Raw genomic sequence first — 11836 nt, 5'->3', positions numbered from 1 at the left:
ACAATTCGAAAAGCTCTTTTCTCGGAAAAAAGATTCGACACTGGGATCAGGCGGATTTTTGGTCAAATCAAAATTGATTTATTTCGCAAAACTGCAACAGAAACACTTTTTTCTCCGCATCATCCCAGTCACATGATCAACAACCAGACGCTGCCACTAGTGAAAACCAGGAAGAAGAAGACAGGAAGTAGTTAGAGGTTGATGGGGTGGCATATTTTTGAAAGACTTATTGCCTGAATAAGTTTATTCATGTGGGATTTTAATTGTGTGTGTTACTTAACAGAGACACAGCAATTGCAAAAAAAGAAATTTTTCGACATTGGCAGAATTTGGAGAAAGTTTTGTGCACTTTTGTAATGAAAACTCAGCTACTGTTGGTCTACCACATTGATGTTTTGCATCTTGACACAAAGTGAAACAGCTTAAGGGGATCGATTACCATGGCAACACTGTCAACAACAGTGGAGAAACCTGCTCTCAGTAAGAGTCCAATTCCAAAAAATTCCTCTTCTCGGCTCTCTGCTCTCACACTAATGCCTCTGCTCCAATCTGGAGCTTTTTTCCTGAAAGGCTTTTGGTTTTGGGCCATCTGTCAACCGGCCGTTATTTAAAGTCCCCAGAAGAAATGATGGACTGGGAGCATTAGGCAGCGTCCCAGCTCTAATAATACAGGCGCTGGTGTTTTACCATATGGCCAAACAAACCCACACACATTCATGGTTCTCTCAAGTAAATGGTAAACGGTTCAAGCCCACACACACACACACACACACACACACAGACCCCGATCCATTTCCTCCATTGTTTTAATCAGTCAATTCCGATATTTCTATTTCCTCCTCATTAATCACTCGGCTCCCAGTCCTCCAGGCTCTCATGGAGTGAATTACACACTGGAGGACCGTGCCAATTGAAGTAAGTGAATTTCCCCCAACAGGGAAATATAACTGTCAACACAGAGTAGATCCCTCCGACCCGCGCGCTCCTCTCCCTCCGTCTCTCTCCATCTCCAGCTCCGAGTGTCGTCTCCGGCATCTTGAGACTGGATGATCTGGTTTGGATGATGTGATGTTGCCTCAAAACCTCTAATCCCTCTAATATGTTGAGGGATGAGTGAGTGGAGATATTAAAATAAGATATGTGTGTTTTGGCAGGTTCGCAGTGTTGCAGCGCGTGACGGCTGGTAAATCCGCGTGCGGGGGTATCCTCTGTGTGGCGCAGCCTCCATGTGTGCATTTGGCCCCCATCCTCGCAGCAGCCGTGTGGTTTTGGGGGCGACACATGGAGTTTCCTGTATTCAAAGTCAACCCGTCATTATTACAAGCCGTGGCTTCCACCGAGCGCAGGAAACCCCGTCCTTCTCCTGCCTCACTATCCGCTCGGTTTCTTCTTCGTCTCCTTCTCCTTCTCCTGTTCAGTGCGCTATCGTTCTTCCTGCTGCATCCCGGTGGTCAGACCTGACCCTCCTGCCGGTTTGTTAACTCTGCCTAACCACAGATGGATTATCTTCACAAACTCTTCAAACCCACAGAAACGGTTTTGTTTCTGGAGGAAAAAAAAAACAACACAAAAAAAAAACTGATCCTCCGTCCGAGAAACATTCCGACATCAATTCTAAAACATATTTACATCAAATGGACCGCATAACGTCAAAATAAATTGATCGATTTTCATTATTGTGCCGCACGTTTCAAAATGTGTGCTCTCCAAGGTCTTTAGTCAGAATTTCCATGCTGTAGGATTTATAACACGCCTATAAAAGAAACCCTTCTGTCTCCATTTTTCCAGTGTTTAAAGACAAAGCTGCCAACAGAGACACTAAAATATTACATCTTTTCCTATACTGGGGCACACTCCAGGATATTACACAATATTTCTTTGTTTTTTAATGTATCACAATGGACAAACTTAGATTTTAATGCTCTCACAGACGCTTAAAAACCCACGATTTATTTCCTATTAGAACACGAAGTCTAACTGTTGGACTGGACAGCAAAGCATTTTAAAGTGCTAAAAGTTGAAAACTGAGTCAAACAGCTTGAATAATAATAAATATCATGGATGCGCATTGTTGGCATTAAATAAACTATTATTGGTGTGAATGCAGCGAAATACAGACATCACAACCAGAAAGGAAACAGACCAAGAAAAGAAAAGAAAAAAAAACATGAGACAACATGCACATGTTAATGATATCATCCAAAGTAGAGATGCACTGTTCCGATATTAATGTCTGCATTGGCATCAACGCGTACTCAAGGCGGACTTCCAGAACAAAGGTACATTTTTAGCACCATGACTCACGACTCACAAGAAACTTCTCAGCAGGAAACAGTGTTCCTGTCAAAATGTAGCAGCAAGCTGAGAGTGTTGAGATTCACCATAACCAGAACGCCACGCTCTGCGCAGCGCTGATAGGTGGAGAGGAAACGGGGCTAGCCGCCAGCTAGCTGATGAAACTAGCTAGCATTCTTTCCCATTGTGCGAAACAAGGAACTTGTGAAGAGAAATGTAAGCAAACGACTATGACATCTCAACTGTCGCAGACAGCACAGGGGTCACAGGTCACACACAGTACGCCTCAGTACATGGGAGCAGTTTCAATGTTTTGCCACCGTGCTTAAAAATAAAAAACAAATCATTATATTGAGGAACATTTTCAAGCCAGATCGCTGGATATCACAGCCCTGAGAAAGGCTGTGATCATGCTGCCAACAACACAACTGGTCCTTCCTTAGTGAATACTAGTAAAGCTAAGCTGTGTGCTAAAGGCATCACTGTGGGACTGTTTGTTGGACAAGCTCACATCTCACACACATATCAGTGACTGTATTTATGTGTCTCTGAGCCAAATTCCTTATTCTGTAATGTTCTACATTTTGATTAAATGTGGACATGACCCACCTAAAGATTAAGACAAACTTTCATCTGGGCTAGCAATTTCACTTTTTAATCTTTTTTTTTTTTGTAGAGCTGGTAAAGAGTGGAAAAGAACAGGAAGAGTTCATGATGCCACAATTATTCATAAAGTGAAAGGACAGGTAAAGACTGAGACATTTCTGCAAAAGCATGAAAAGCACCGACACGGAGGCACACACATGAACAGCTGCACACAAGGAGGAAACAACTTTCACAGTTAATGCAGGGATCGATAACCCATAGTGACTTGTATAAATCTTGTTTATATGGAGCAATCTCCTTTATTTGGTAAGCCTGTGTTATACAGTTCCCCCCTGACTTATAGATTAACAGCTCAGGGCTCTCACAGCACTACATCGTGGAACACGGAGCCAAACTCAACCCATGTGGCTCGCAGCGCAGCCAGCGGCTGTTTGTGGGTTTGGAGTACAACGCTGCTAAAAACCTTCTGGCAGAGGGAAAGGGTCGAAAAAAAATCACTGTATTTCATTCATTTATGACACTTCTTCTCACCGTGTTGCAAATGTCATTTTTAGAAGACAACTAATATCAAATATCTTCACTGTTACTTCAATCTCTCCAGTGAAGACCACTCCGTCAGATTTCTCTGTCAGCTCTACGGTTACCTCCAAGGGGCCGCGGTGGGGCTCCGTTGTGGCGAGTTCGTGGCCCGGTGGGGCTCCCGTTCAGCTCCAGTCGGCTTTTCTTTCCTGGCGGCGGGAGACCGCTAAGGTCCGGACTGCCACCCCTCCGCTCGGGACTGCCCTGGGCGACAGGACTCTCCCCTCCTCGCTCCATCCTCCTCCACACCCCCAACGGAGCTCCAGTCAGAGACAAAGAGTCTGAAGGGATTCAACAGAAAAGCCAAGAAATCAGGAATCCAGTGTATTTTTTTGTGTGTATTCTTTTGTTAGTGTATTTCACAGAACTACCATGGAAACACCTTTTTCGCATCACATGATCAACAACTGGGTGTTACTACTGGTGGAAAAGATGAAGAAGACAACAGAAAGTGGCAGGACGATGATGGCGCCGTACATTTTTTACTGACTTGTCACACGAACAAACTTATTCACACGTGATTTTAATTGCATGTATTGGAAACACGGAAATTGCAAAATGATGTTTTTTCAACATTACCGGAATATCGAGAAAGTTTTACACGCATTTGTAACAGGAACGCGGCAACTGTCCCAAAATAACATAATTCATTCTCATGCTGCTTTATGCTGACTCTCTATCTGCACTGATGAGGACTTCCTCACCTCAGAATGCCAAATGCTTTAACTGACAACAACCTTACCTATTTCAGGATTATAATAATAATTATTTGACCACTTGGGGAGATTGTTTAAGCAGCACTGGCAATAATAAATATGGAAAAATAAATCAAATGATATGGTGACATCGGTAAAAGTAACTTACTCTGTTCTGAGACAGTAGCACACTGTTTTTACATCCTTCATCCTAATGTATACACACTATACAAAAAGACACACACGTCATGTTGAAAGCCTAATCATGTTTGAGATATGCCACCGTCCATAGCAAGATGAGAAACAGTATGACAGTGGCCATAAAAATACCTCAAAAATATAATCAATTTAAATATTTGTTTAACAGCTTCGTCAAAGTAACAATATTCCAAAATGATAAAAGCACAAACAAGGCCTCCAACCTGACCTGTAAGTGAAATGTGTCTATTCCTTGAGAGATGATGTTCATTTTTGCAGGTTTTCTTCAGAAAAAAGCAACACAGCTCTCACTTTTAATCATTTTTTTTAAATAATATGAATCAAACATAGATTTTTAACATTCATCCTTTGTTTGAGAATACCTACCTGTTAAGTTTAACAATATATTATATCTCTCACAAGCTGACATTAGTGGGAATTACAGTGAAGAAAAAGTCGGCAAAAAACGTCTAGAAAATGTTTTGTTCTTGTAATAAGAGGCTGATTGACAGGCTGTCAGTCCAGTTCACTTTGTTAATATAAGTCAACAATAACACTGCAAAGGCCAGTCCAGTTAAATCCACTCCATCCAGGAGTGATTATTTAAGCTAAACTACTTTCTTCGCTTATCAAAGGAAAAACAAATAGTTACAAACACACAAAGAATTTGTTTTTATGCTTTGATAAACAGGTTGTACCCTTCATCTCAAACAGTGGTTGCTGCAGATAGACAGCCATCTTCAGTACTTCACACATTATGTGAGGTATGTATGGGGGAAAAATGAATGAATGAAAATGGTACATGCATGTTGCTACCCAAGTTAACAACTCTGAAATCTTTTCAGCGTTGAACTACGTTTAAATTAGAACAGTTATCAACGGGTTTCAAGCCCGTCCCATCAACTCTGCCCCCTGCCTCCTACCCCTGCCTCCTGCCCCCTGCTTCCTGCCCCCTGCCTCCTGCCCCATGCCTCCTGCCTCCTGCCCCATGCCTCCTGCCCCTGCCCCTGCCTCCTGCCCCCTGCCTCCTGCCCCTGCCTCCTGCCCCTGCCTCCTGCCCCCTGCCTCCTGCCCCTGCCTCCTGCCCCCTGCCTCCTGCCCCCTGCCTCCTGCCCCTGCCTCCTGCCCCCTGCCCATCAGTTCCAAGTCTCTCCCAGCTCCCACCAGCAGATAAACATCATCACAAGTTGCCACTGTTGAAACACAACGATCGATTTTAAATAAAAGCGCAAATTTGCTTTCAAGGTTTTCTTGTGTTAAGCTTTCAGACAAGTTTGGCATCTTTAACGAGGAGTAACCAGGCTGATTTGGAAACTCACACATTTCTAAATATGTGTTTAGAAACACATATTTTGCCCCCCAAAAAATCTTTTTTTTTCTTTTTTTTTTTTGTCTTTTTGCCAAAAACAATATTGGCTGGGAGAGGCCACCTTTTTATTGCCAAAAGATGGATTTAGACAAAAAGAATAACTCTTTCTAAAAAATGACATTATTTTTGGAAGGTGACAATATTGAAAACTAAGAAAGTATTTTTTATGAATTCAAAGATGAGTAACTGGTACAGGTTCCATTTGCCTCCAAAGTTATCCGTTCCTCTCAAACCTTTCAACATTTTGCTAAATCCACAAACTTCATTGCATTTTACTTAGATTTTATATGATAAACCAACACGCGTACAGTGGATTTCCAGAATTCAGGTTATTTTCCATGGCGTGACAAAATGTGTAGCAACTCGCCTGAAGTAAATGGAGCCAGGAAGCCTGCAGAAGTCCACTCCAGGCTCGGTGTTTTCTGATTGGGACGTGTCAGCCAAACATCTAATATGTGTAATGCCATTAGCAGCGCTGCCAGGCCTGAGTGGCGGCTTGGTGCCAGCATACCCGGGCCAAATGAACAGCTGTTGTTCAAACAAAAGCTCCTCAGCAATATCTGACACTCTGTAAGTAAAAAAAATATCTGGAAGCTGTGGAACCGACTCACTGATTTGCAGTTCTCAAGAAAGCATCAGGTCTCTCCACTTAAATGAGGAGTCAAGCCCTAAATAAAGAGATACAAATCAAAAACATTGAGTCACAAGTAGATTTACTGTTACTAAAACTGATTCAAGTCACTCTTATTGACGTACTGAGATGAAGCAGAAGGTGGAATTAAACCTGGAGAACTCAGTGTTGCTGTTACACTTCAGTCTTTGCCTGTTTCTCCAACTACATTCGATTAGAAACCAGAACTGAAAAACCTCCACAAACAAAAAAAAAAAAAAATTGCTTCCATTATTCTTGTTCTAAAATACATTTTGTATGAAAACCAAGATCGTAATTTCTACCACAAAAAAGAAAAACAGCTTGTGTTACAGTTTATTATTTTATATCATGGAACAAAATTCAAGTAAGCACTTTGTTATTTCTATTGCCGCTTTCTGATGCTAAAATATGACAGTAAACACTAATAGAGTGTGACAACATTAGGAGTTTTATTTCTGCCCCTTTATTCAATAAATGCCTTTTCAAAGATTCATGGAAACGATTTTTACCTAAAGTGAAACCATGTGTTCACAGCCGAGGTGCTTCTATTGAATTTACATAAAAAAGTAAAATAGATAAAATGAGTTTCACTTGATATGACATTTGTAGCTTCTAACATCAAATGAGAACCTATTTATATAAAATGAGGTTTTTTTTAATCATCCAAGTAACGAGCTATGAATGTTTTACAGTAAAGCAAACATGTTAGTCACACGGCCCTCAGATATCTTTGTTTGCAGAAAGATTTTCCAAGTTCTCACTCCTCTGCCTCTCTATTCTCCTCTTTTGTCCCTCCACCTTCCACACACACACACACACACACACGCGCCCACACACACACACACACGGAGACGCATTCTTCCACAACAGCGAAGCTGAAAAACACCACAAAAAAAGTAAACAAACTCATGATCTTAGAGGCGCTTGGAGCCTGGGGAAAATGTACAAATGAACAATAAATTAAAGACATTAGCTCTGGCGTGATTAAAAAGTGTGGGAGGCCAAAGAGGCCAGAAATGCGGGCGGCAAAGTTTAATAAAAGAGAAAACAAGTTCAAAGGGCTGAGCAGAGCGAGGGAGCAGAGGGTTTAAATGCGACTACAGCGGTGGCTCTAATTCACAGCGTGAGGCTCGCTGAGAAAAAGGGGGGAGGCTCCACAAATAAATCCGACTGCTAACAACGTCGTAGCTGCAATAAAGAGCAGTTACTGTAGCTGCGATAGCATGTTAGGGGGAACCACAGGCTCGCGCTCAAATTCAAACTTGATGTAACGTTCTGATTCTCCTTCATATTTTCGAATCATCCTCCAAAGAATCCGACGGTATCAGCAGCAGGTCCAGTCCTGCTCCAGCTGCTCATGATAGCCATCAGAACCAGGCTGCATAGACATCTTCTGATCTCCCTGGAACTCACACACACACACACACACACACATGCCCAGCATCTTCCTCATCTCTACACACATCCTGCTTCTATTACACTTCTTCTGGTATTTGATCCAGCAGATACAGAATCAAGCTGCATGTTTTGTTGATATTTTTTCTTTTCCTTTTTTTTGGGAGGAATCTAACAGATAAGATGTCCTGCCTGAATGCCAGCGAACGTTACCAAGTCACAAGGTCAGAAGAAGACGCACGGAGGGATTTTCTATCAACCTTCTGAAGACATCATTACATCATTAAAGTCGCTGCGTTTCATTTCTGTACAGAGTTAAGGGAAGCCCAGGCCTGTAGGAAACTCTGCAGTGACAAATTCTGTCTTTTTCCTTTGAGTTCTTGGTGTTTCTCATGCTGCTGTGGTCCAACCTTTACAGAAAATCCCTTGTTGTCACTTTAAACAGGATTACCAGGACTTGAACACTGCAAAAACACAAAATCTTACAAAGTCATGTTGGTCTTGTTTGTACTGCCAATATCTTAGTACACTTGAAATAACACAAAACTAAGAAATAGGAGCTTGTCTTAAGTCAATAATTCCTCAATATGGGTGAAAAGTGCTAATTTCACTGGCAGATTATTTCACTTATAAAAAATGTTTTGTTATAAGTGAAATAATGGAGCCGATACTTTTTCCTCCATATCAAGGAATTACTGCTGGGAAGTTACATGCAATTTAGTTTTGTCTCATTTCAAGTGTAATAAGATATTTGTACTAGAAACTTGGGGAAAAATGACTTGTTAAGATTTGGTGTTTTTGCAGTGAATGATGCTGATGCAGGTCGTCCTGAATGTCCCTTCATGTCCCTTAGAAAAGTATTTGCATTCCTTCAACTTTTTTGGATCTTTATCATATGACCTCAGGGTTGTTAATGATGGTGATGGATACAAACTGCAGCCTTGTTGTGAAGTGGAAGGAATCATATTTGCTTTTTTATTTTCTAGAGATGTTTGCATCCAGCCCAGATGGATCAACACTTTGTTAAAATGTCTCCACCAGGTTTAAACATCTACAGACTGGATTTATTCTTCTATCTTTCAGTTTGGATGGAGAACATCTGTTAGGCACAAAAATGTTCAACCCTCGTCACAGATTGATGATTGGACTTAGCTCTGGACTTTGACTGTGCCATTCTAACACGTGACGTTCATTTCAGGGGGATCTGCTGGACAATGGATCTATTTATTGAATCTTTTGCAGCCTCTGAAAAGTTTTCTTTCGTTTTTCCATCCACTCTGACCCAGCTCCTGTAGATGCAGAGGAAAAGATTCCCCACAGCATGAAGCTGCCACCACCGGCAGGTTCACAACATGTCATGAGAGCCTCCATTTCCTCATTACATGTAACATGACATATAGATAATTATGTTACAGTAACACCTAAAAAAAGATGTGGGTATTTTTTAGGTACACTACAAATAGACAGATGTGAGCCTGATATTTGTTCTGTTGTGCATTATTATATTTATGATTATTATTATTATTACCCAGAAAACAGAATGTGTTTTATGTGATAAAATGACTTTCCATCATTTTTAATTTTTGTATTTAGTCTCTTAAGTGCAGGAAGTGAGTCAAAGACTGATACTTGTTCTGAATTAGGAATTTACGAGGCGGACCTTAAACCTATCGTTCAGTCCTTCGCTCTTAGTTACATCAGAAGGTTTTTGATGTTATTCCACACCAACGTTGAGTTTTAAACATATTGATGAATAAAAATGTCTCTTAGATCATTTGCTCTGCTCTCCGACACACACACACACACACCCACACACACACACACACACTCCCCCCAGTCCTCCCAGTGAGGAGATCCCCCCCCCGCCCCCCCGGTCTGTAGCTCTGTGCTGTGCCGAGACAAAACAAAGGCTTTTGTGCATTGTTTCCTTTCTGTTTACATTAGGCGGTTTATTGAGTCCAGCAGGTGGCAGTATGACCTACAGCTGGAGGTGGATGGGCTGCTTGTTGCTTTGCAGAGATTTTAGTTGAGTTGCGGTGAGGACAGATTAGTTACAGATTTTCAGGATGTATTTTTGATCAATCTGACAGCTCTGGATGCTGGGAGTTTGACTTGTCCAGATGTAGACAGATTTGTTTGTCTTTACTTCCACTCTGGTGTCAATCTACACCATGCAACGCATCAGAAATGTTCATAACACTTTCTCAAGACCTGAGGAACCTTTTTACGTTGACGGTATTTTTGATGTATTTTCAAATTCATTCTGTTATTCAGACATTATTTTAGCTCAGATGTTCACTTGCAAACTGAAACTGTAGGAGAGAATTTGCGGGGAATAAACCAGAACTGCTATCTTAAATAGATATCCAGTTGAAATAAGACAAAACTAACTTAACAGTAACTTTTCAACAAGTTATAGCAATTTGCTTTAAGTAAATAATTCCTTAATACTGATCAAAAATACTTGTTCCATTGGCAGATTATTTCATTGATTTTATTATTTACATATTTTTCCCAATGTGTCAATAGAACTAATACTTTTTATCAGCATTAAGGAATAATTGACTTGTATGTTACTGAAAAGTTACTTGTAAGTTAGTTTAGTCTTATTTCAAGTGTATTAAGACATTTGCACAAGAAATTATACAAAAAAATACTTTGTGTGACTTGTTTTTTGCAGTATTTGATTCATATTTTTAGTGAACTGTGTTTAGTCTCAGTTGGTTAAATGTGAAGAGGTTTGGTTGTCGGCTGTTCCAGTGAATCAGTTACCAGAAAATAAGTGACAAACAGGAAACATTAAAAACCTAAACAACTTCCTAAATAGAAATGAAACGGCTCAATGTGAGAACGTTCCAAATGATGTCACAGGAAATTCTGTGGTGGCATTTAACTACAGACACGCGGCTTTATTGTCTACCTGGACTTATTCATTAGCTGGTGCCAGGTTGTTTCCAGATATTATATTCAGTCAATAATAAATTAAAATGATTATAATTAGTACTGATAACGAGTGAACCAATATCACATGTATAACTTAAAGCCCTGACAAAGACCTTTTTGTAAAAAATAACAGCAAAAACAGTTCATTGGGTTTCAACCATTCTAACTAGAGTTGACTAACTAGTGGTAACTAACCAAACTAACAGACACCTTCTTGCTTCACTGTTCAGCAGCTGTTCTCAGCTTTGGAGAGACACGTCTAAACAACATGTTGATCAGATCACAGTCTGAGTATTACCACCTTTGTTTAAATTAAATAAATTAAATCGGGACACGGACTGGCTGCCTGGAAGCAGTTTATAAAAGGATGTGTGGGCAGAATGACTCTGCCTTTTTTTTTTAACCACGATATGCTCAGTAATTTTTTTTGCACAATTGGAAATCCAACAGACCAGCAGATCACAAGTTGTCACATCTAAAACCTTGTAATACTTTATAAATTAAAAGAATTAATAATGCTTAGCTACATTATTCTCTAATGTATGAATTTATGAGCATTGTTGTAGTTCTTGTTGATCATTTACATCATTTCCTTCTTTTTTATTTCTTAACACTGCAAAGGCACCAATTCTAACCAAGTCATTTTGGTCTAGTTTCTACAGCAAAGATCTTATCTCATTACAAATAAGACAAAACTAACTTACAAGTAACGTGTCTGCAGGACATAAAAGCTTCTTTTAAGTCAGTGATGCCTTAATATTGATGAAAAATGTGAGTTCCACTGGAAGATTATTTTACTTGGGGATAAATGTCTTGCTAATTTGGCCTCGATCTCAGTTCCTCAAAACAAACCTTTGCTCCTGTTTGTAGTTTATTAGTTTTTTTTGTTTTTATTTTTCATTTTACTTTGTAGTTTAGTTGAATGTTAGCAGCCCAGCTAAGCAGTTTGTTGACTGAGGTGCCATAACTGCAGGTCGAGTTATTTTTGTGAATATATTCTTAGGTTTCAGAGAGGAGTTGTTTGTGTTTGTTGCTGCCTGTAGTTCCATAACACCAAACAAGAACTGAAGCTGTTTGGTTATTAAATCCTGATAATCAGGCGGC

At 40.2% G+C, this 11836-nt stretch overlaps 1 protein-coding gene across 4 annotated transcripts in view; it reads right to left on the bottom strand.

Moving 5' to 3' along the window:
• satb2 (SATB homeobox 2) overlaps nucleotides 1–11836 on the bottom strand; it is a 62809-nt gene that overhangs the window by 42260 nt on the left and 8713 nt on the right. For all 4 annotated transcript variants that reach the window (XM_028023717.1, XM_028023719.1, XM_028023718.1 and 1 more), the window contains exon 2: nucleotides 3546–3761. In XM_028023717.1, coding sequence (XP_027879518.1) covers nucleotides 3546–3717 — 172 coding nt within the window. In that variant the 5' untranslated portion in view covers nucleotides 3718–3761. The remainder of the gene's footprint in view (nucleotides 1–3545; nucleotides 3762–11836) is intronic.

This window comes from Xiphophorus couchianus, chromosome 7 (assembly GCF_001444195.1).
Source record: "Xiphophorus couchianus chromosome 7, X_couchianus-1.0, whole genome shotgun sequence".
NCBI classification, from domain to species: domain Eukaryota; kingdom Metazoa; phylum Chordata; class Actinopteri; order Cyprinodontiformes; family Poeciliidae; genus Xiphophorus; species Xiphophorus couchianus.
Note: the sequence above shows the minus strand (reverse complement) of the source record. Positions and strands in the feature narration are given on the sequence as shown.